The sequence below is a fragment of the Helicoverpa armigera genome, chromosome 26 (assembly GCF_030705265.1).
Source record: "Helicoverpa armigera isolate CAAS_96S chromosome 26, ASM3070526v1, whole genome shotgun sequence".
Lineage (NCBI taxonomy): Eukaryota > Metazoa > Arthropoda > Insecta > Lepidoptera > Noctuidae > Helicoverpa > Helicoverpa armigera.
In genome coordinates, this window is record NC_087145.1 from 7,631,654 (window position 1) to 7,657,700 (window position 26,047).

A 26,047-nucleotide genomic window follows, 5' to 3' on the forward strand; every position below is an offset into this window, starting at 1 on the left:
TCCTGATGCGTTTTTACTTATCACTTTTTTGGATAATTTTTACAAGGAGGTACCTACGTACTTTTTGAAGATTATTTTGAATGTAATAAAAACCATATTTTACAAAAGGCTTTATTAACTATGAAAAACTTACACGCTCATACAGTTCTTGGTTATAGACTATTTAACAAATCTCGCTCTAACCCGAGGATAACTATACTACTGTTAAACGGAAGATAGTTGCTTATTGACGATAAATTGCTTATTTTGGCTGCTTATTGCCTGAGGTTGGAGTACTCACCGCATTTTGATAAAACTTTGTTCCTGAATAAGTTAATTTACAAATCAAATCTGACCTAATGATCAGATTTTGTGTTGACTGCCTTATGGATCCTTATGATTCTCTAAATTAATAGTGCCTCTTATAAAACAATTAATATTTGCGTTTTACAGTGTAAGCGGTGTCCTGCTAAATATTTAAGTATGTATGACTTATAGGATTTTAGGAATAAAACTTAACAGACTATGGTGTACTAGAAGGATTATTGATGGTATTGGAATTTCCGATAACTCAATAAAAAATGGTAACTTTATCAAAATGCAGTGATGATTGGTGTGGGGAATATGTCTATATCGTGTAAAATGTTAACAAGATCTTTCATTGTGATATAATGTTTCTATAATCGTGAGATGCCTCCTTTGCTTCTAAATCTAATAATGATATAGATAAAAAAATATACTATATGTTGTCTTCAAAAGATACGAGTTTATTTTCGAAATCATTGTTTATAGTTTCAATCGCGTATGTAGTTTATTGCTATATTTCAACACCAAAAAAATAATTCGAAAATCAACTAGCATCATGACTAATCTAAAAAATAAGAACAAATACAAAATTAAATAATGCCATATTTTATTTACATTTACAATACATTCCAATAAACATAAAATATAACTAATTTTAATATCGTAGGAAACAAAAACTACTCCGATTACAAACAACTTATTTTTTTTTCTCGAAACTTTATTTTTTTTTGTGGCAACACTTAAATTACTTGGCAGTTTAGTAAATACTTTTGAGGGTCATAATTTCCTCCTTAGGATATAGCAAATAATTTCTCATGATAACACACACAAATATCTAGTGAGTTCAACCTGCATTAAGTAAAACATGTAACTATTTGTATGTTATTTGGGCTATTTTTATCAATGTATGAAGGAATGTATGACTATGTATTGCCTTTTGAGAAAATAATTGTAATACTTCGTGTGATACAAATACAAAAACTACAAATTGGAAGTTTTATGACTTGTTTTCATTTTTATTTCTATCGAGTAAGACTTCTATATTGTAAAGGAAAAGTTATTTCTATTCATCAGAATAGGCCTTAAACAAAGTAATTTCAATAACTCCCCATATGTTATGTTTAAGTAGAAAAACATAATTCTATATTGACTTCTTCAAAGCGAATTTCTTAATAATTTAGGAGTCATATAAAATGCTCTGTTAACATCTTAAGTCTGTACATTCCTATATTAAGAGTGAGTTAAACCATTTAACTATAACGATAACTAAACCATAACCAGCCTTATACTTGCCGCCCATTGGTCAAATCTGCGATTGGACAACTGACAATGGTTCTGTTATCGTTATAGTTAAATGGTGCAACTCATCGTAAGTTTTAACTTTTAACATACATGTCATTTGCCTCGTGAAGATTTTTATCTAGACCGAAACTCAGTCTAAATAACTCGGTGCTGGCTGTGGCAGCCTTCCAATAATAACTTTGTAGAAATCGTTAACAAACACTAATTAAGTTCCTATATTTCATAAATATTTATCGACTTTATTTATATTCTTTATCCCCCCATTTACCTAACGTTGCGAGACTCCAATTCATATAATACATGTATGCACAATTCTAAATACTCGGGGGTACTGAAAAGCACTAATTCAGAACCTAGTTTTCAAAAACAGGACCTCATAAGTAGTTCTAGATATCTAGAAAGTGGCGGTTATATCTAATTGTAAGCATACTTCTGCCCTCCCTAAAGTCTGAATTGTAATTTGTATTATAACGGAACAATTGTGAACAACTAGTATTTTATTAAATGCTGATCTTCGCATAGATCTTGGACGTTAACAATAACAAAAACACCTTATCCTCGATTGACTAAGGGCTCATACAGAATGTCCCTACACGACAAAATCTCAAATGAGCTCGAGCCTTATTCCTTCTATCGTATGTTAATTTTGGAAGCTATACATTTTGAACCATCACCAAAACGCACGCTTAAAACTACCATATTATAAATTTTCACTACTGGCAACCCTGCTTAGTAGTTTAGTAGAAATCTCAAATAGTACTTTTTTTAAATAGCATTGATACTAACAAGTTCAAAACAAAATCATTTATTTCACAACTATACAAGTTACGAATGCGAAACACTTTTATATGTAGCAGATTTTATATAAATCGCTTTGTGTGTTATTTACTTATCTCTACACACACCTACATAATTTATATACAATAACATTGCTTTTTGCTAGCGTTTTACAATAACTCAACAAATCATTTAATAATTAATAAACACAAATTATTCGAAAACACTTAGCCATCATAGCTACTACACAGGGTGTTACCAAGCGAATTTTCATAAAACCTACTACAGATAAAAGTGTGTATCATTTAGAGGCGTACCACAGCTTTAGGCCGCCCGCCCACGTCCGATAAATCGGTGACCAATTTTTTGTAGGACACAGACAACAATAGTGGAACGTCCACGTCCTACAAACCTGGTCAGAAAGTCGTTGTAGGACCGTCCTACAAAAAATCGGTCCGATTACGTGTCCTACAGTGACGTGGGCGTTTAGTCTTAGTAGTAGCCGGACAAATGCTATAGCAGCGCTCTGATCTCCTTGTGTATGTGGCAGAGATAGTCCACGTAGGACGAGCTGCCGTCCACACCGCGGTCTTCGACGAGGAAGTGGCGAAGAACGGTTTCTAGCTTATCGTGTTGTCGCATTGTTGTTAGCTGCAACAAGGGGGGTAGTTAGAAAGTGGTTCGTATGTGTGTATCTCGGCGATGCTGATGCGTTTGGCTGCGCAGATTTTCAGCCGACTTTTCAAAAATGAGGAGGTTCTTAACGATGTAATCTTGGTTGATGGGAGCACTTGAAGGATGGAGAGATAAGGAGACGAAATGGAAAGGCCGTTGTCGGTAGTGGGGCGGTAAGGCTAGGAAAAAAGCTTTCTTTAAGATAAAATGAACTAATCATTGAAATAAAATAAAATTCTTCTGCTCAGCTAAAAGGGCAACATCAGCTTCGCCAAAATATGCAGGTTTGACGGCCATGTCAGTTAATATTGTACTGTTAAACCAGTCATTGAATGATGAAGTGAATGACTGGTATAAAGTCCGTGGTGTCTAATAAGATTTCTATAAAGTATATAATATAATAATGTATTCGTTATAAAATATACTGAAATATATCAAATAATAAATAATGTATGCCATTTCGACACAGTTTTTTTGGTGAACATGTTAGTGTATTACGGATGTATGTGTAATCGTAATTGGTATTTTCCGGAACTAACAATAACATACTATGATTGCCAATGAACATGATAAATGTGAGAACATATACTTAAACAACAGTTAAGAAATATATAACTTTTTCTACAGTATGTTTGTAGTGTCATGTAAATCAACAATAAAAAAAAACAAACAGGTTAAAATGTCCGCAGTAAAGTATGAAAAAAACAAGCGTCACACAAAACCCAAAGATAGCAGAACCCGCCGAGAATCACCAAATATTTTCGCCATGATCACCACCTGTATTCTGAAATGACAGAACCTTCGAGATCCGAAAGGTTTTTCCAAAACATGCAACCATAAGCTCGTCAAACCATTTGAAGATAAAGATTTTTTTGGTAGTGGAATTGAAAGGTGTAATTTGTGAAATCGTATCATAAAAAACCTAATCTAGATATTTTATAAACTTATCTTTAAAGTTGTAACTACAGAATAATGTTCTTTAATTTCTAATCAAACATTAATCTTTTTTGGTAACATTTTTTTTAACTTAAGTCAACTTTGGGCAAACTCGAACATGTTTTTTTTTGCTGGGAAGAAGTATCGCAACAGACTCCCCAGCAACACATATCTTTCTTATATGCCACTTTCGATAGTCACTGATCGTCCCATTTTAACTACAAAACCACCAAAACCCCACAATTTTTATGCCACCTTTCAACCCCACCCCCCACCGAAGCAAAAAAACCCCCATTTTCAGCAAAAAACATACAGCATCTTCTGCACAGTCTTGTGCACGGTCATGAGGAACTCGATGTACCCGGGCGAGCCGTCCAGGGCTCGGTCTTCGATCAGCAGCGCCCGGAACTGCGCCGCGGTCGGGGCTCCCTCGCGGGCTAGCGTCAGCTGGGGCAAGATAGGCCATGCTAACATGCTTAGCGTATAAAGAGTACCCTTTTTGGGGTCGTAAAGTGTCGAAACTTTTGCATAGAGGAAGTTCTAGCGTAGGTTGAGCGGAAAGGATAGTCAGAAGACCCCTCCAAGACCTGTTTTTTTGGTCCCTTGTGTGTTAGGGCTGTGGTAAGTCTATGAATAGTCCCGCTGTCATATTAAGGTCTAAAGAACAGAAGATTTAAGCATAAGGCTTTTGCAACGCTGCGAGTTAAGCGAGTATCGTGCTTTTATAAAATAAGTCTAAAGCAGAAGTTTAAGTATTCTCTGCGTATTGCCATATTCAGTACTGTACTAAGACACATTATAGTCCCACTTGCAGTCGGTTAAAAAAGAATCGCCTTCATCGGAATCTCTACCTCTGTAACGTATCTTAATACAAAGAGCGTAAAGGAAATAGACTCTACAAGATATCTATGGTAAATAAGAGATTTTTAAGCAAGACCATGCAAATATTAAGTGTTGACTGAAACTGTTTCAAGCTGGTTTGTAACTTGTAAGTGTATATTGATTGAGTAATATATTGGTGTCCCTAAATAAACTAATCACAAAGAAAGATCTGCAACATTGCAGTAAAAGGTTAAGTGAATAAAAATATCTTCAAGCTAAATCAATCAGAAATAGTGCAACGTCAAGTCACTGGACAAAATCGTTGCCTCTCCTCCAATCGATGGTCTTTTGTTTTTTTTTTACATTTTTACATACTGGAGTGCCGGTTTGAAGCGACAACTTTCAATCTCAAGACAAAATAACAGGTTTTTTTTTTTAAATTTTTATACACAAAGTGCGGATTTCAAGCCAAACTATAAATAAAATTACACCCCATATTTTCTCAACTTACCCGCATGTTAGTGCGCCTGCGTATGCGAGCGTCTTCAATGACGGCGCGGACAGCATGGCTGGCTGCCGTGTCCAGCTCCGGCAACTCGCACACCTGTAATAGAACCACATGATTAGCATTTCAATACAAAGATAATTATATCCTTGTAGTCGATTAATGTAATGTTATAACGTACATATTATGTAGATAAATAAATAAAGAGCACGTTGCTAAGTCAAAGCCGCGCGGATCGATCGATCATACAGTTAAGCAATGCTTGGCGCGGTTGGTTCGTGGTGTCATAACTAATTCTTCCGTGTTTAGGAAAGCACGATAAATTGGTGGATCCCGTCTGTCATTTGAACATCTTGGAAAATCTTTACGGGTGGTCAGAAATCAGAAAGAGTGACAACCAATCTTATCAAAGTTTAGTGGGTTAACTAGATTAAGGAAGTCAGCTAGGCAGTCGTTACTTTTAAAACTAGTACTCAGTTAAACTGAAGCCGACCCTAACATAGTTAGGAAGTCTAGATGATGAACATCTTATTGTGTAATTACCAACATTCTATGCAAATAAATAAATATATGTACCTGTGTATCAACCTGCGCAGGCGACGCTACACCGAACACGTCACGTATGAACGCAGGATCAGCTTGCGAGCCCACCCATATTAACATGTGGACGCCGTTCTCTGTGAATTCAAAGTTAGGTTTAATGTATATGGAATTAAGGACAGTTTTTGGGAGTTGAGTATTAAAACAGGTTGACGTTGAATGGGCAGTGACGTGTATATCGTGAAAATCCGACAAAAATGTGCTGATTTCTCTGCTTTTGGTAGTAGGACTTTATTGTGAGGTGTGGTGGCATTTGAACATTAGTTGAAATGCAGAATGACGAGTCGTGATAATCTGGTAAAAGAATTATCGATTTATTTGGTAGTTAAACCTTACCTTACGAGGTACCGTGCAAAACTTTTGGCAGTAGTTATTACAAAATTGTGTAGGTTTATTCTCCCGTTCATTTTATTATTTGCTGGGGAGTTTTTTGCGCTACTTCTTCTTCCCGGGCGGGGGCTGTCTTATGTAATTTTTCTTGACGTTCGAAAAGTGCTGTTTTGCAGCCAAGTTTGAATAAATGAGTTTTGATTATAATTTTTAAAGTGACATAAGTCTATTGGTTCTTTTTTTCCTCTTTGATGCCTGCGAACTCACCCAGTAAATACACGCCATGCTCGCTCATCTTGTCCACCGAGGCCCTGAGCGGCTGCAGCGCGGCCGGGCTGGCGGGCAGGCGGTGCAGCGGCAGCAGGCGCGGGTATGTGTACACCACGGACGTCGCCACGTCCGCTGTCAGCGCTCGGTACATCGCGCAGGAACGGTCGTCGCAGGTCATGTCTGGACCTGGACGAATAAAGAGATCAGCTAGCTGAGCAGGATATGTTCCTTCATGTGCTAAGCCCGATGGGACGGTAATGGCTGATGGTTCGAAAGAAGAAGTGAGTCAAATTAAAAATCAAAGATTTTCCAACATACATAGTTAGTTACAAGTGAAGCTAATATAAGCATGTTTAAAAAATAGACAGTTCCAAAGTAAACATATGACAGTGGAGCTAGTAACGTTCCTCGTACTCCGTAGGTTGTCGGTCCCGGTCCCGTTTCTTAGGAGAATTAGCATTAAGCCGCGAATCCACTGCGAGCGGGAAGCTATCACACAGTGGGCCGTGCTATATCGAAGGCTCCTAAGTATACTGAGTCAACTAACAAATTTTGCGAATTGCACATTTTTGTGTATTAACACAAATAACAATAAGAATATTGTAATTACACAACAAAAAAGCAATTCGCAAAATTTGTTAGTTGACTCAGTATACTTAGGAGCCGTCGATATGGGGACGCACGCGGCAGAACATTGCCACGCAAATCGCAGATTTGCCGCCGTCGATACGCGGCTTTATGACAACTTTGCTAGTCATTTGGTCACCATGTCTCATGGATAACAGTCGCGCTATCCGACAACTAGACTAATGAGGCACCATATGTACAGTGCTCAGTACACACAGTACATACCTCCTGCCACAGCATCAGAGCGCAGCACACAGTTGGTGTACAGCGGCAGCAGCTTCATGGGCTCAGCACGAGCTGTGCCGGCACAGTACAGTACATACCTCCTGCCACAGCATCAGGCGCAGCACACAGTTGGTGTACAGCGGCAGCAGCTTCATGGGCTCAGCACGAGCTGTGCCGGCACAGTACAGTACATACCTCCTGCCACAGCATCAGGCGCAGCACACAGTTGGTGTACAGCGGCAGCAGCTTCATGGGCTCAGCACGAGCTGTGCCGGCACAGTACAGTACATACCTCCTGCCACAGCATCAGAGCGCAGCACACAGTTGGTGTACAGCGGCAGCAGCTTCATGGGCTCAGCACGAGCTGTGCCGGCACAGTACAGTACATACCTCCTGCCACAGCATCAGAGCGCAGCACACAGTTGGTGTACAGCGGCAGCAGCTTCATGGGCTCAGCACGAGCTGTGCCGGCACAGTACAGTACATACCTCCTGCCACAGCATCAGGCGCAGCACACAGTTGGTGTACAGCGGCAGCAGCTTCATGGGCTCAGCACGAGCTGTGCCGGCACAGTACAGTACATACCTCCTGCCACAGCATCAGAGCGCAGCACACAGTTGGTGTACAGCGGCAGCAGCTTCATGGGCTCAGCACGAGCTGTGCCGGCACAGTACAGTACATACCTCCTGCCACAGCATCAGAGCGCAGCACACAGTTGGTGTACAGCGGCAGCAGCTTCATGGGCTCAGCACGAGCTGTGCCGGCACAGTACAGTACATACCTCCTGCCACAGCATCAGAGCGCAGCACACAGTTGGTGTACAGCGGCAGCAGCTTCATGGGCTCAGCACGAGCTGTGCCGGCACAGTACAGTACATACCTCCTGCCACAGCATCAGGCGCAGCACACAGTTGGTGTACAGCGGCAGCAGCTTCATGGGCTCAGCACGAGCTGTGCCGGCACAGTACAGTACATACCTCCTGCCACAGCATCAGGCGCAGCACACAGTTGGTGTACAGCGGCAGCAGCTTCATGGGCTCAGCACGAGCTGTGCCGGCACAGTACAGTACATACCTCCTGCCACAGCATCAGGCGCAGCACACAGTTGGTGTACAGCGGCAGCAGCTTCATGGGCTCAGCACGAGCTGTGCCGGCACAGTACAGTACATACCTCCTGCCACAGCATCAGAGCGCAGCACACAGTTGGTGTACAGCGGCAGCAGCTTCATGGGCTCAGCACGAGCTGTGCCGGCACAGTACAGTACATACCTCCTGCCACAGCATCAGCGCAGCACACAGTTGGTGTACAGCGGCAGCAGCTTCATGGGCTCAGCACGAGCTGTGCCGGCACAGTACAGTACATACCTCCTGCCACAGCATCAGAGCGCAGCACACAGTTGGTGTACAGCGGCAGCAGCTTCATGGGCTCGGGCAGCACGAGCTGGCCGGCCGACGACGGTGATGCGCAGTGCCGCCGGTATGCTGCCAGGGAGCGGGCGCAGCGCTGGGACAGCGTCTCGCGGACTGAGCGAGGACTGTGTTCACGAAGTGCCCAGACAGCTGGAAAAATAATATAATCAAAGTCAAAAATCGGTTATTAAAACGCCCGCCCTTCACCACTTCCTATGTGTTTTGCTGGGAAGAAGAAGTGGTGCAGCAAACTCCCCAGCTACACATGTCTGTCTGTAGGTTAGAACCTCATATAATTTGGCTACGGGTGGGAATGAAAAAAAAATACTTCCCAGTTTAGCACGTACAGGGGGGGGATACCCTAAGAAAATTTATTTTACCACTTTGTCGACGTGATTTATTTTCTAGTGCTACTGGTCATTGATACTAAGAGCGAACGGACGGACAGATAGACATGGCGAAACTATAAGGTTTCCTAGTTGACTATTGTACCCCAAAAATTACCAAAATGTACATAGATATTGAAACATAGGTAAAATTCTAGATACAACAGTATAACCTATGCAAAAGATATGATGTGTTGACTAACCCTGTTTAGTGAGGAAGTTGACGCAAGTATCGAGCTCCATGCTGCGGTACACGTCAGCGAGCTGGTGGGCTACGTTCAGCGCCAGGTTGAGCACCCTGAGGCGTCTCTGTCCTGACCGGTGGGTGTAGAGGAGAGCAGCTTGGATGTACACTCCGTCTTCAGCTGTCAGTTTGTCGTCGTGCTTTATTTCTATGCCTATTGCTTTGTCCGCGTCTGTGGAACGAAAATAATAAATGTATCAAAGCGTTTATGGAGGGTTTTCACAAGAAACTTGGGAGAAAGGCAAGATGAAAAAACAATCTGTGAAAAGCTGTAAGCAAAGATTGGATCAAATACAAAACTTGGCAATATATCACATTTTATACGTTGATGAGGAAACCTATGTTCTAAGCGGACACTGCAAAGTCAAACTTTCAAAAAACAAAAATATATTTTATGTCACATTTGCTTTCACAAGAAGTTATGAATTTTAAATTTTCGTCACTTCAAACTAATTTATTAATTTAAAACATCTTTAATTATCTTTACAGGACTGATTCTAATACGACGGCTAAAAACTTAACATTATTTCAAAACTACATTATTAAAAATATTCTATTAATGAAATGATTATTCCAACAGTAAAGATATAGTTAAACATTCTTACCGATAGCAGCGAGTTCAACATCAGTAGTGTTGGACATGAAGAAGTGTCCGTAGAAGTCCGTCGGCCTGACGCCCGTGGACGTGCGCACGCGCATGACGGCGTCGTGTGCTGTGGCACGGGATACCACGCGCTGCACGTCGCCTATCAGCCGGGGACCGTCTTGATCCGCCTGCAGGGGAGAGAGGGGGATTGTGTTAAGGTTACTACATTCAGTGATAATTCATGCTGAACGACGTCCTACCGGCAAGTCATCATCATCATCATCATCTTCCGAGCCTTTTTTCCCAATCATGTTGGGGTCGGCTTCCAGTCTAACCGGATTCAGCTGAGTACCAGTGCTTTACAAGAAGCGACTGCCTATCTGACCTCCTCAACCCAGTTACCCGGGCAACCCGATACCCCTTGGTTAGACTGGTGTCAGACTTACTGGCTTCTGACTACCCGTAACGACTGCCAAGGATGTTCAATGACAGCCGGGACCTACAGTTTAACGTGCCATCCGAAACACAGCCAATGATGTCTAAGATATACTTAGAAAGTACATACAAACTTAGAAAAGTTGCATTGGTACTTGCCTGACCTGGGATCGAACCCGCGCCCTCACACTTGAGAGGTTGGTCCTTTACCCACTAGGCCACCACGTCATCAAGTCATCATCATCTAACGAGCCTTTTCCCAACTGTGGTCCTTGGCTTCTAGTCTAACCGGATGCAGCTGATTACCGGTGATATACAAGGAGCGACTACCACCGGCAAGCGCAAGCAAAAAGCAGCCGGTAGCAGGAATACCCATCAGCACTGTGTGTAGATGCCTTTATGAACATAATAAGCATGTTGACTACTAAATAATTATGTAGTCCTACTCCACATAAATGGACAAGTATTTCATCGTTTTTGTCGGAAAATAATCATAATGAGACCTAACTCTTGGATGCAAAAACAGAAAACATCACAAACCAACTACCAATTAAAAAGCTGAAAGTCAAAGTATATTTTATTTAACTTTAGATTTACCATAATTTTTCTGCGAGATGTGGATAAAGTAAAACAAAAATGTCTGATGAGACTACTGAAAAGATGGACCTAGGTAACACAGGCAATCTAGGCAGCAGGACTAGCCCAGTATTTGTATGCTGGCTAGTCGTTGTATGGTGTCGTTTGAGGCAGCTATCCACTCACCGTAAAGTAAGTATACTTGTGCAGCTGTCCCCCAGTCAGCCGGGGCAGCTGGCCGATGGTGGCGGCGTCCACGTACGCGTTGTTGCACACGAACAGCTCCACGCTGACGCCGGCTGCGCAGCACGACTGGCCCAGCTCGTTGTATGCTGTCGTTTGAGGCAGCTATCCACTCACCGTAAAGTAAGTATACTTGTGCAGCTGTCCCCCAGTCAGCCGGGGCAGCTGGCCGATGGTGGCGGCGTCCACGTACGCGTTGTTGCACACGAACAGCTCCACGCTGACGCCGGCTGCGCAGCACGACTGGCCCAGCTCGTTGTATGCTGTCGTTTGAGGCAGCTATCCACTCACCGTAAAGTAAGTATACTTGTGCAGCTGTCCCCCAGTCAGCCGGGGCAGCTGGCCGATGGTGGCGGCGTCCACGTACGCGTTGTTGCACACGAACAGCTCCACGCTGACGCCGGCTGCGCAGCACGACTGGCCCAGCTCGTTGTATGCTGTCGTTTGAGGAGCTAAGAACGAAAAAACATAATTACACGCTTTGTATAGAGAGCAAGTTTCATATTAAAATAGATTCCTGTAAAAGTTGACAATTGATGCCAGTTTTGCAACAGCAATTTGAAAACTGTTGATGATCACCGATGCGCAATCCAACTGAAGAGTATGTAACCTGGTAGCTCCAATAAGTAAGGCAAGCACAAAGGGCGATTCCGGTCAAAATCTCCACCACCAACGAGACTAGATAGCCCGTCAAATATAGAACATTTTTTGTTAAGACAGTAAAAAAATAATTGATGCCCTAATTAAAAAACTCATTTTATAGATTTTTTGTAAGTACATAAGAAAGTCTAGGGGTAACTACATAAAGGAGGAATATAGGGTAAGAACATAAGGGAGTATATGGGGAGAATACATAAGGGAGTACATAAGAGAGTACATAAGGGAGTATATGGGGAGAATACATAAGGGAGTATATGGGGTGAATACATAAGGGAGTACATAAGGGAGTATATGGGGAGAATACATAAGGGAGTATATGGGGAGAATACATAAGGGAGTACATAAGGGAGTATATGGGGAGAATACATAAGGGAGTACATAAGGGAGTATATGGGGAGAATACATAAGGGTGTGCATAAGGGAGTACATACGGGAGTATATGGGGAGAATACATAAGGGAGTATATGGGGAGAATACATAAGGGCGTACATAAGGGAGTATATGGGGAGTACATACGGGAGAATACATAAGGGTGTACATACGGCAGTATAGGGATGCAGGAAATATCAAGCATTTTGTATTCACGATATAAATAAGGAAGTAAGATTCAGAGTTTTTGTCCAAAACTGGAATCGGTGGATTTTTTTAAGACCAATATAAGTACCTAAGAAGAAAGAAATCAAAATACGGCGAAGATGAATGAGATGAAATCAATGTTTTGTTGATTTAATTGATGTGTTGTGTTAGACTGAAGAAATCCACTAAAGGGCTTGTTCCAAAAGTTGGCAAACAATCTTCGATCTTCCAGCAAAGTGAAAACTCAACGAATTATAATCGATAAGATCCACAAAAACCTTTGGGTAGGCTTCATGAAATACTGAACCTTAGACTGGTTCTTTACAGTCACATTTGCGGCAGCTTTAGAAACTATCTTGAAGATGGAAATAATTATCATAGATAGATAATGTTGGTCCATCCTCAGAGCCTTTTTCCCAACTATGTTGGGGTCGGCTTCCAGTCTAACCGGACGTAGCTGAGTACCAGTGCTTTGTATAGTTTTGAAAATTCAATAATTCAATAATGGTTGTCCTAAATTACTAATTTTTCAATACCGTAAGTCTTGGCCCGTTCTGCCCGATTTTTCTTCTTGCGAAATATTTTCCTAGACTTGGCCAACAGGTTGAGGTAATGTTGCAAGTTTTCAGGAGTCATGGCTCCGTTATACTGCTTTTCAGCCGCCTTTCTTTCATCTTTTGCAGCTTGGCAGTCTTCGTCCCACCAGGGAGGTTGCTCCCTTTCCTGACCTGGCTTTCCGAACCTAGATTTCTTATTTTGATTTGCCTCTGGTTTTGCACCTTTGGCTGAAACAATGCCATCATTGCAGCTCTTTACAAGGACTGTTTAGATCTGAAATCTTTCGAAGCCTGTGCCCTTCTATGGCACGAGCAAAAGTATATTTATTTATTCCTTTATTTCAGGCAATAAGGGCCCATAAAAAAACGAATATTCCCTCATTGCGTGTATTCAGTCAGAGAAGTCCAAACGGAAAGGGCAAATCTTCGTTCCATCCTAGGAGGAGCGAATGAATGATTAACAGAATGTATGACTGACTGAATGAATGATTGAACGAATGGATGGTTTAATTGAATGAAGGTATTAGAATCATTGATGATTGATGAAGGTCATTAGTTGACATCAAATGAGACAATAGTACTAGAGTTTTGACACTAGATGGCGTGATGCGTCACCGATGATGATGATGAGGAACTCACCAAGTATCTGCTTCTCCTTGTCGGTGGCGAGCAGCTTCCTGTCCTCCCTGTTGGCGAGCTTGCCGGGCGCGTTGTACGTCGGCAGCGATGTGTGGAACACCAGCAGCTGCCCTGATGTGTCCGCTGCTGTTAATGCTTCTAGACCAGCCTGGAATGACAATAGATTAATTAGGATCATATACATCATTAAACTATAACGATAAACGAACCATAACCAGCAATAAAGTCGCAAATTTGATCAAGGGGCCAATTTATGATGCTAGAAGTTTCTCTGCATGATCAAATCGGAAACGAGGAGATTCGCAAAAGAACTAAAGTCACCGACATAGTCCGAAGAATTGCTAAGCTAAAGTGGCAATAAATAGGGCCCGTACTAGATGGACGGACGATCTGAAAAAGGTCGCCGATAAGCAGTCCACTGCTTACCTGCTGTGGGTTGCTGCAGATCGAGTGAAGATTGGCGAACCTTGGGGGAGGCCTTTGTCCAGCAGTCGATGTCTTTCGGCTGACACGACGACGACGACGGCAAGTCGCTACAAGCGCTAGCCAGCATACAAGCATCCACATACATAACCAGTCAATAGCGGTTCTAATCAGATTTTCACTCACCTGCACAGCCGGCAACAGTATAGTCTCAGTCTCCTTGTTATCCCGGAACATGACGGGCAGCTGCTGCAGCAGGGAGGTCAGCACTGCGCCGCTGTCCTCCGGCCTGACGAGGAAGCCTTCCAGTACTGACAGCATCTGAGGCTGTGCTAACTCACCTGCACAGCCGGCAACAGTATAGTCTCAGTCTCCTTGTTATCCCGGAACATGACGGGCAGCTGCTGCAGCAGGGAGGTCAGCACTGCGCCGCTGTCCTCCGGCCTGACGAGGAAGCCTTCCAGTACTGACAGCATCTGAGGCTGTGCTAACTCACCTGCACAGCCGGCAACAGTATAGTCTCAGTCTCCTTGTTATCCCGGAACATGACGGGCAGCTGCTGCAGCAGGGAGGTCAGCACTGCGCCGCTGTCCTCCGGCCTGACGAGGAAGCCTTCCAGTACTGACAGCATCTGAGGCTGTGCTAACTCACCTGCACAGCCGGCAACAGTATAGTCTCAGTCTCCTTGTTATCCCGGAACATGACGGGCAGCTGCTGCAGCAGGGAGGTCAGCACTGCGCCGCTGTCCTCCGGCCTGACGAGGAAGCCTTCCAGTACTGACAGCATCTGAGGCTGTGCTAACTCACCTGCACAGCCGGCAACAGTATAGTCTCAGTCTCCTTGTTATCCCGGAACATGACGGGCAGCTGCTGCAGCAGGGAGGTCAGCACTGCGCCGCTGTCCTCCGGCCTGACGAGGAAGCCTTCCAGTACTGACAGCATCTGAGGCTGTGCTAACTCACCTGCACAGCCGGCAACAGTATAGTCTCAGTCTCCTTGTTATCCCGGAACATGACGGGCAGCTGCTGCAGCAGGGAGGTCAGCACTGCGCCGCTGTCCTCCGGCCTGACGAGGAAGCCTTCCAGTACTGACAGCATCTGAGGCTGTGCTAACTCACCTGCACAGCCGGCAACAGTATAGTCTCAGTCTCCTTGTTATCCCGGAACATGACGGGCAGCTGCTGCAGCAGGGAGGTCAGCACTGCGCCGCTGTCCTCCGGCCTGACGAGGAAGCCTTCCAGTACTGACAGCATCTGAGGCTGTGCTAACTCACCTGCACAGCCGGCAACAGTATAGTCTCAGTCTCCTTGTTATCCCGGAACATGACGGGCAGCTGCTGCAGCAGGGAGGTCAGCACTGCGCCGCTGTCCTCCGGCCTGACGAGGAAGCCTTCCAGTACTGACAGCATCTGAGGCTGTGCTAACTCACCTGCACAGCCGGCAACAGTATAGTCTCAGTCTCCTTGTTATCCCGGAACATGACGGGCAGCTGCTGCAGCAGGGAGGTCAGCACTGCGCCGCTGTCCTCCGGCCTGACGAGGAAGCCTTCCAGTACTGACAGCATCTGAGGCTGTGCTAACTCACCTGCACAGCCGGCAACAGTATAGTCTCAGTCTCCTTGTTATCCCGGAACATGACGGGCAGCTGCTGCAGCAGGGAGGTCAGCACTGCGCCGCTGTCCTCCGGCCTGACGAGGAAGCCTTCCAGTACTGACAGCATCTGAGGCTGTGCTAACTCACCTGCACAGCCGGCAACAGTATAGTCTCAGTCTCCTTGTTATCCCGGAACATGACGGGCAGCTGCTGCAGCAGGGAGGTCAGCACTGCGCCGCTGTCCTCCGGCCTGACGAGGAAGCCTTCCAGTACTGACAGCATCTGAGGCTGTGCTAACTCACCTGCACAGCCGGCAACAGTATAGTCTCAGTCTCCTTGTTATCCCGGAACATGACGGGCAGCTGCTGCAGCAGGGAGGTCAGCACTGCGCCGCTGTCCTCCGGCCTGACGAGGAAGCCTTCCAGTACTGACAGCATCTGAGGCTGTGCTAACTCACCTGCACAGCCGGCAACAGTATAGTCTCAGTCTCCTTGTTATCCCGGAACATGACGGGCAGCTGCTGCAGCAGGGAGGTCAGCACTGCGCCGCTGTCCTCCGGCCTGACGAGGAAGCCTTCCAGCAGAGGCACGAACATGTCGCCCACGTCGCCTACTGACAGCATCTGAGGCTGGGCTAGGCTGCCCTGGAAGAAAGGAATAGTTAACAGTTTAGTAGATCTTTGCTTGCCCAGAATTGCATTGGCTAATAGTGACTTCTGAATAGGCAAAATTTATGAACAAAATACTGCTGAGCATGTACGAGGTAATAAGCGGCTAACTCCGGAGAAGGATCTGGATGGTGTCTCCAGCATTGCCCACCCAGTACTTTGTAAACCAATTGCACATACACATTGGACATGTCACTGTTAAATTGAAAAACTGATAGATTATAAATCCGTTATAATCCATTGTTTTTGTTAATTATAATCTCACCAAGTGAAACCATCAACATGTGGCATGGCAAGCGACGGAACGCAGATATAATTATTTTCATCTAGTCTAGTATTTAATAAATATTTACCTTGATATTGTAGAAGTGCACGGTAGAACTGTATGTGATGAATCCAACGCGGGTCCAACTCTTGCCAGTTTGTTCGTCACGTGGCATGGCCTGCGAACATGTTAAATTATGAAAATGACTGGTACTTTTTAAAAACAATTTATATAATTGTAAAACCCAGTTATTATACAGTCTATGTATACTAATATGATACGAGAAGATTTTGTTTCGAGGTTTGGCTCCGAAATAGGGGCGGATTCAAACCTAACAATGGTTTCGGGAGCATCCATCACTAGAGTATAAAAGGGAGTAAATAAGGTGAGAACATTAGGGAGTTTATAAGGGCAGTAAATAAAACGGAGAAGTTAAAAATAAATTAGGTTACACTATAAATCTACTCTATTGACTTTTTAGAAAGTAGTAAAACCATGATAAAAATAAACTTACGTCAATAATATCCATGATATTGTCGCAGACGGTCTGCACGAGGCCGTTCTTGATGGCGTTGTACGACACGTCGATCACGAATACCACCGCCGGCGGGTTCGGCAGCGTGTTGTTCTATAAACAATTAGGAGAAATAATAATATAATAAATTAAATTAGCACCATGTACATTTTTGTCAGTTTCGGTCCAATTCTTCTCCAAAAAGAGGATTCGGCGATCAGTCGATTTTAGCATAAGTCTTGTAAGCTTCATTATCTTAAAGATCTATGAGTATCGTTTGTGAATACTGTTCGCTGGCATTTTGTTTTCCTACTAAGAAGTACAAAAGCACCAGTGTTCAGCTGCTTATGGTTATACTGATAGCTGACCATATAACAGCACTTCAAACCATATTGGACTATGCTGGATCTGGATCAGTTTGGACCAACTTGGGCCAGCTTGTACTTTTTGGAACATGTTGTACCAGCATGATACATATCGGACCAATTTGGACCAGCTTAGTACACGTTAGACCAGCTTAGCAATTGTTGACCAGCTTGGCACTTGATGGACCAGTTTGGACCAGCTTAGTACACGTTAGACCAGCTTAGCAATTGTTGACCAGCTTGGCACTTGATGGACCAGTTATCTTTAACCATGCTACACCATTTTAGATCTCGTTAGTACTATGTCACGCAGTTGACAAAGGGTCTAGGCCTTACCCTGCAGTACTCCTTGGTGGCGACGATCTCGTAGGCGCCGAGCGCCATCTCGGCCGGCACGCGCCCGTACTGCTGCATGCTGTTGATGTACTGCGTGTACTCCATCGGGACTGGGGAATCACAATACACATTGTTAACATATACATCGAAGTCTATGGCAAATACTCATGAACAAACATAAATATATGGTAATAATAAGGGGGGATTATGACTGGCTCTCCGTTTTAGGAATTGCTATTTTTAACGTGGCCATCAAATCTCAAAATATGATGAACTTAGGATGCTTGTGTCAGTCAAACTAGTCTAGCTACAATGGTCACTATCATGACCAAGAATGATACCTTGAATTTGGACCTGAACACCATTTTTTAGTATTTATTAATGAGTCTCTTGTTTATTTAATATAATTTAATTCTTGGCGTCGAGAAAATACAACACAGACTTTACGAAAATATCACTCTCTATTCAATGCCACCATATTTCATTTACTCTCTTTCTAATTAAGTAACCCCCTAAAATATCTTAAACAACAAATCCAACGCACCTTCAGTAGTAGCCTTACAGAAGGCACACTTGAAATGTCTGCCGGCATCAACAAACTTCATATTGGGGCACATATACGCCTTGCAGCGGCTGCAGCGCACGGGGCCTAGCGATGGCGAGCCCGTCAGCGCCGCGAAGTCCAGCAGCGGGGGCGGTGCCTCCGTGCCTACCGGCTCCGCCATCGGGGATAGCTGGAGGTTAGAAAAAGAAAATATATTTTTATTGCCAGAAGGTCTCAAAATTAGGTACTATAAATACGTATTGAGTATTGAGTATTGAGTTTTTTAAATAGTTTTTTTGGGGTAAAAAGTGTATTTTTATGCTTTATAGCTTAGGCGGCTTTTGCTGTCGCTATTAATTTTCCAGTGAATCATGAGGTACAGAAGTACACTTGTCAATTTACAGAATAAATAATTTAACTACAACTTCTCAGCGTTATGTTAAAACAGAATACAATACACTCTCTTAAAATACTTTCTTCATTTTTTTTTAATGATTTCTATAATACTAATATAAAGGTATAAATATACTCACAACAAGACAGAACGGCATAGAGGTCTGTTTGAGCAAATCAGCTGTGACTGGTACTGTGTACATGGAACTGCGGATGTAGCGAGGACCTGAAAACATAAACAATATAATGAGCCCATCATTATATTTGCAAAGAGAGAAATTATCAATATTATGCAGTAGAAAAATTGTATCCACTAAGGAATAGCGTTTAATTTTGAAAGTTACTTATTCTGTGGTTTTGAGTTACTAATTTAAATGCATACACCTTGATGGCCAACCTCACAAACTCTACCTCTTTATACATAACTAGCTGTTAGCTCACCCACGTTTCGTGAGGACTACTGCCCGTACTGGGATAACATATAGCCTATGTTACTCGGGAACAATGTATCTTTCCAACAGTGAAATAATGTTTTAAATCGGTTTGTAATGTATGAATTAACGTAACGTAAAATCCTACAGGTTCCGTAGTTTCTGAGCCTTTAGTTAGATATAAAAAAAAACCTCTATATATTAGTATAGATAAAAAAAAAACGAAACTCACTGGCATTCCCCTTGTCGTCGACAATGAAGTCGGTGGTAGCGAGCGGTGGCACGAGCCCCTTCTCGTTGGTCACGAAGATGCCGCCGCGGTTCTGCTGGTCATCCGCCATCACCTGGATCTGGAGTACAGAGTACAAGTCATGATATGATGGTTATGGAGCCACTAAGGTAGCTGTGCAGTTAGCCAGAGTAATAACTGAAGAATCAGAAGGTTAGAGCGATTTTGCCAATTTTCTGGAGCCACTAAGCTGACTGTGCAGTTGGCCAAATTAATCACTAAATAACCATTGGGACCTGTGGCTTAAGCTGGAGGAGGCTTTTACAGTAGAGGGACTACATAACAGTAACAAATAAACTATAAAAATGAAATTCTATAAACAAATGTACTGTTATGAAGACAAATAAAGCTTAAATAAAATAAAAATAAATAAAAATAAACCAATTGGCTGGCGCGATTTTGCCAATTTACCAGGTTTAAAAAGAAATTTAGAATATCACGACATTTACGTATTGCATACCGAATAGTTATTCAACCTAAAACAATGAAAATGATAGTACTTACTATTAAATATAACTAATCATCTATCATAATATAAGAGCATGGAAGACGAAAACATGTAGCGCCGACTTCAAATAAAATTTATTCCTCTAAGAGCAGGCGGATGATGATGATGACCTATATAACTATCGCAATGTAGATAATTCCTTACCGGACTGGGCATCTGATCAGGATCCAATCTCTTCTGCTCCGGCTGCTGTTGATACTGTTGACCCGGGTATGGCTGTTGTCCCGGATAAGGTTGCTGGCCCGTGAACTGCGGCGGGTACCCGGAAGGGGGCTGCTGGTACCCACGCTGTTGTTGCCCCGGCATGGGGGGCTGACCCATCTGGTTTGGTAGCGGTGGCATGTCTGTGGATTTAGAAAATGTGCATACTGTTAATCTTGTTTTTGGAACATATAATTTTTTTTTGAAATATTGTCTAGATTCTTGAGGAATATTTCAAAGAAAATTTAGGTTCTAATAATAAAAAGTTGTGTGGCAGCCAGATGGGAGTGATTGTTTTATTAAATTAATTTAAAAGCATAGAAATACTTACTAGGATACGGAGCACCAGGTTGCTGTCCAGGTTGTCCATACCCCGGCTGCGGCTGCTGGCCAGGGAACTGTCTCTGCTGCGACAGCGGGGGCGGCATGTGCGGAAGACCTCCCATCGTTGGTGCCTGACCAGGGAAACCAGGCTGTGGAGGCAAACCCGGCTGACCCGGCATTTGTCCTGGCTGAGGTGGCATTTGACCCGGTTGTGGAGGCATTCCAGGCTGAGGGAACTGGGGAGCTAAACCAGGTTGCGAGCCAGGCTGTGGCGGCATACCGGGCATGCCCATTCCTGGCTGCGGCGGCAATCCAGGTTGACTTAATTGACCCGGCTGTGGTGGCATTCCCGGTTGACTTAGTTGTCCAGGTTGTGGGGGCATTCCAGGTTGATTCATTTGCCCAGGCTGTGGAGGCATACCCGGTTGGCCCATATGACCAGACTGTGGTGGCATTCCTTGTCCCATCCCTGGTTGAGGCGGTCCCTGCTGCATTGGTGGGATTCCAGGTTGCGGTGGGCCCGGCATTTTACCCGGTCCAGGCATCTGGGCGGGCTGTTGTTGCTGCCCAGGCATCTGACCCGGTTGTTGCTGCTGCCCAGGCATTTGACCTTGCTGTTGCTGCTGCCCAGGCTGCAGAGGCGCTGACATGATGCCAGGTTGTTGAGGCATACCAGGTTGCCTCTGCATCTGACCAGGCTGTAGTTGCTGGGGTGGCATGCCAGGTTGCTGTTGCGGTTGAGGACCCATGTTCATCTGCTGAGGCATTCCTTGCTGTCCAGGTTGCATGGAGGGTGGACCACCCATTTGGGGTTGTGGGGGCATTCCTGGTTTTGGTGGCTGACTACCTGGAGGAGGCATTCCTGGCCTGCCCATGCCTGACTGAGGCGGAAGACCTGGTTGAGAGCTTGGTGGCATTTGCCCGGGACCTTGTTGAGAATGTGGAGGCATCTGACCAGGACCTTGAGGTCCAGGCTGTTGACCCATCGGTTGTTGACTAGGTTGAGCACTTGGTGGTCTTTGCTGCATTGAAGTTGGAGGCTGCTGAAACTGTCTATTCTGGTCTGGGGTTTGACTTGGAGGAGGCATTCCATAGCCTGGGGGAAGAGACGTTGGCACTTGTCCTGGTGCTGATGATGGCGGCATTTGGGGTTTTTGGCCCATTGGAGGGTATTGCGGAGCTCCACTTACTGGAGGTCTGCCTGGCATACCTTGAGGTGGACCAAAGTTGGATGATTGAGGATTAAAACTTGGGGGATACTGTCCAGGAGGCGCCTGGCCAGGGGGTAGTTGGGTAGGTGGGATAGACGGGAAGCCTTGGGGTCCATTTAAGTTCATGTTTTGCATTTTCTGGGACATGTCCAGTGGGTCTAATTGTTTCTGTTGCATCTGAGGGCCGTTCGGTGGCATCTGGCTATAGATGTTGGCGTTTTGGACTCCGTTGTAATCCTGAGACGTTGGAGGGAACATGGGGTTGTTCGGTGCATTGTTGTTCTGCCCTGGAGGTGGATATTGAGGATTCATCATTGTACTGGGAGCCGATTATCCTAAAAGAAGGACACCTCTATTAATTAAAAAGTCTATAATTCTTTTAGATTCACATTATTCTTCATTTAGGGGAAAAGTTATGAACAATAGGTCAGTCATTATAATTGCCAATGTATAAACTGTTTCTTTTTTTTATGTACCTATAGTGAAATCACTTTATTGAAATAAATTGAAGTTGAAAGAAATTGGGTCACATTATCATGCCAACTCTGTTGTACTCTTGCCTGGGTATTGTAAACCCCATTGATTCCGTTTTTTTTTTTCTATAATTAAGATGGAATGTACCACTTGGAATTTAAATCAAATAATTTGTACATGGTATCTCCTGCTGCATCTGTTTTTTCAGCTTAATGAATGGTTACTGAATTGAGTTTAAAACTAAAATTTCAAAAGAATGGCTGCCAATAGTTTGATTAACTCAATGATTGCTTAGCTACTAAAAGAAACTATACATGCAGAAGGCAAGCAAATGCTTGCCTATCCAATCAAACCACAAAATAAATTAACTGAGTGTTCGATATTTGCCATAACAATATATTACACTTCCCATTCACTTGCTGCCTCATTAACTTTTCAATTGTTTAAAACTCTTACTATATTTATTTTCTATACTAATATAAAAGAGACGAATTGTTATTTAAATGGTTTGTTTGGTACCAATAGTAATGAACCGCTTTGAAAAATAATTTTAATGCTGGAAATATCACTTTCATTTCTGTCATATTGAAACTGTGGGAAAACAGAGTACAATCCTATTGAGTGTGAGCAATGCTATTGAGAGTGTGAATATTAGTGTAACATTTGACTGAGACATGGCAACGGAAAACATGCATCAAGCACAAATAAATTGATTATCAGATAAATTGAGAGGCAGATTGAATTTTCTACCTGATTATTGAAATAACAGAAATTGCAGCAAACTTGCTTCATTTCTTACATATGAGTCAATATGAAACAGGTTTACTTAACAAAATAGTAGTCATATAAAATTACTTGGGCCATCACTTTCACTCCTATTTGCTTAACCATAAGGCACCAATGACACATTGTAACACATTCCTAATATTATGAAGAGCACTCATTTATTTAATGGCATCGATGCTTCTATCACAATAGTTTATAATGTTCAGCATGTCAGTTACGAAATCTGATAAGAATACACAAACAAATTCCTGGCTGACATACATTACTATGAAACAGTCTGCAATGTATAACCGGAAAATATTTGAAGCTCAGTCACTAAGAATACGTCTTTAAGTAAAAATACGAGCAAATTTTAGCGTAATGACGATGAAACCTGACTTTTAATTCGATGGTACACCTCTGACAAGACAACTAACACTACACTATAATTACATGAAAAACAACTTCTTCAGGAACACGTAAGACGTGGAACACTCACTTGCGATCCTAATCTCAAGATTTCAATTATATAACGTTAAAATATAGGGAATATTACAAAAAATACAACGAAATCTTGTTAGGATAATTTTGACAGCTGCAACCTGAACTTTGTAAATTATTTACGCAATGACTCACAATGATTCCGTAGACGAAAATATTATGGATATGTAGGTTATTAATGCAGGATCATTTACTTACGGCTTCCGAGGATATTTTTATAGAATTAACACAATTAAAAATATAAACAAGTCTCACTAATCACACAACTTCGGGGCCACGTATTCGGCAGTGTTGTCAGTTGGACACCGCTTATGTGGAACTTTTTGATTTTCATAGAGGTTATGTGGAACGGAACGTAATCACTCAATGAAAGCTATGTACTCTGTAAAGATTATACGTTTCTTTATATACAATTAAACTTTGTGACTAGTTACTTATTACGTTGAAAACAAAAAATATTGTATTGATTTGCAAAGGAAATAAAATCCCATGTAAATAGGATTATATTTTTATGAAATTTTGAATGTAGCGGAACGTGGTTGGTAAGTATGGCAATCATGATTCATTTAATGTCAAATCATGGGATAACGCATTCAAAATTAAACTTTATTTCTAGGACTGGGAAATTCAAATTTATTTTCTAGCGATCTTACTTTTGATGAAGATTTATCAATGCTATAAAAAAGGGTTCCTTCCTAAAAAAAATGGTATATAACTTTTGTTATGCTAGTTAATGTTTCCCAAAAATCTTAGAATAGCTTAATAACAGTATTGGATTAAACTTGCGACAGTTTAGTTTATGAACGAAACCCGATGCGTATATTTTGATATTTTATCGTTAAGTAATAACACCTACCTACCTACATACTCACTCACAATCTTAATAATTTGTAACCGCCGTTTTCCCGTGCCGTGGCTACTAAACTACTGCCAGGATAAAATATAGCCTTGTTACTCGGGAAGACTGTAACTTTCCAACAGGGGCCCGATTCTCCTAATTTTACTTAAGCGACCTTCGATTGACGTTCGACTCGATTCGACTGAGATCCAATCCGGACTCGATTACTATTAAAGCGTATGTGGCATTCCGCTATTTTTTCTTTGAAATAAACGTTTTTATCCTTTTCTGTCATTCAGTAATGAATCATTTTGTCTGCAAATGATTTACGACTGCAAAATGATTGTACAGCAAACTACCGTACAGACCAAAATCATCAAAATAGCAGACCAATCGCACACCAATCAAATGTCAATCGAATACGATTGGTCTTTTATTAGTAGCAGAATGCCCGATATGGTTAAAACTGCTATTACGATCATATTGCAATTCGATTTCTATTCGATTTTGACATTATTAACTTAGGAGAATCGGGGCCCAGTTCTAGATATACATATAAAAACATACACATCTATTGACGTTCTAGGTACTTTTGTTTGCCCTTCTTCCTGACCGTGCTCATGGCGAGAGCTTTGCCTGAGTCTACTTATCCTATACTTTTTCATCATTTTATATCAGTAGCCGCTTTGGCTTTAGTCGTTCCTAAATGAGCTAAATGCAACGCACATAAAAAAATAAAAGATATTGTAAGTATGTACCATAATGTACTCTCTGTAAGTTCTACCAGAGATAAGTATAGGTAGTAGGTAATTCATTTAGCCAACAACCTAATAAGTATGAGCAAAGCTCATGAGCAAAAAATTGAGACCAAACCTTGGAACATCTAAGAAAAATAAGAAGTCCCACATTACATAACAGAGCTTTGTAAACAACAGACTACCCTAAATAAAATATTAACCTACCATTTCTATTTTCTAAGTCAGAAAAACATCGGCAATATTAATAAAGTGTGTTGATATATTCATTATGGGAGCTATAGCCTCCCCGGCCGCCCGGCCATAGTGGCTGGACCACAAAATAGACGACACACCCCTTAACCCGAGCAACGCGCATGCGTGGTCGGCTAAGCCTAGGGATGTACGAAAAATATGTTGTTGTCGATAAATCGAAAGATGTCGACTATCTTGATGATTGCATGGGCATACAACGGCCTGAGATGGTCACTAGGTATTCTACAAAGTAATAGAACGCTGGAATTATCAGATTTAGGTACCTAAAGGTGAGCGGATTCAGTCGGGGTAAATATCCAAGGTATCATATCAATACACATAATACCTACTGCGAAAATTCACATAACTACTTAATTTTATAATAATCTTGATGTTTAGTAATGCAATTTATGCAATCGAAAACTAGGCGTACCTAATGTGTTTGCTCGAGTTTTGTAGGACCTGAATCAGTACCTGCCTACCCAACTAACATTACACAACTATGTATTTCACACCAGTCGTCATTGAAAGAACTGGCAAGATGCTTTAAAGCCCATTATTATTTACGTATTAAATAGTTCATTGGCCAAATGAGGGCAGCTATGTGATGTTCAATAGAGATTAATTAACTGTCCCATAGTCTCAGCTACAACAAACAGTGTTTGTTAAATAATAATAATTTCCTTACCTTCATCATCGATAGTATACTAAACAACACTACGTCTGAAACCCACCCTCTATCGATTTCCACCGCT

The 26,047-nt window shown here is 42.5% G+C and overlaps 1 protein-coding gene across 1 annotated transcript; it reads right to left on the reverse strand.

Annotated features, from left to right (window-relative positions):
* Positions 1–875: 875 nt before the first annotated feature.
* On the reverse strand, positions 876–23,823 carry Sec24cd (Secretory 24CD). Its single transcript, XM_064041866.1, has 19 exons — positions 23,664–23,823; positions 20,522–22,060; positions 20,134–20,333; positions 19,425–19,542; positions 18,902–18,987; positions 18,369–18,558; positions 17,825–17,934; positions 17,124–17,237; positions 16,698–16,787; positions 16,135–16,320; positions 13,666–13,813; positions 11,525–11,685; positions 9,999–10,167; positions 9,353–9,565; positions 8,719–8,913; positions 6,500–6,688; positions 5,879–5,979; positions 5,309–5,401; positions 876–3,015 (listed from the first exon to the last, which is right to left on the reverse strand). Exons 2-19 carry the CDS (start codon positions 22,038–22,040, stop codon positions 2,878–2,880), a joined length of 4,020 nt encoding a protein of 1,339 aa, XP_063897936.1. The 5' UTR covers positions 22,041–22,060; positions 23,664–23,823; the 3' UTR covers positions 876–2,877.
* Between the last annotated feature and the right edge of the window lie 2,224 nt (positions 23,824–26,047).

Bases quoted from the DNA above. Each gene is read 5' to 3' on its own strand.
- Sec24cd (XM_064041866.1), bottom strand. From the start codon at position 22,040: ATGATGAATCCTCAATATCCACCTCCAGGGCAGAACAACAATGCACCG. The intron at 20,334-20,521 runs GTAAGTATTTCT...CTAAATCCACAG, and splicing joins ACCTGGTGCTCCGTATCCTA to ACATGCCACCGCTACCAAAC. The intron at 11,686-13,665 runs GTGAGTTCCTCA...TTTCGTTCTTAG, and splicing joins CAAGGAGAAGCAGATACTTG to CTCCTCAAACGACAGCATAC.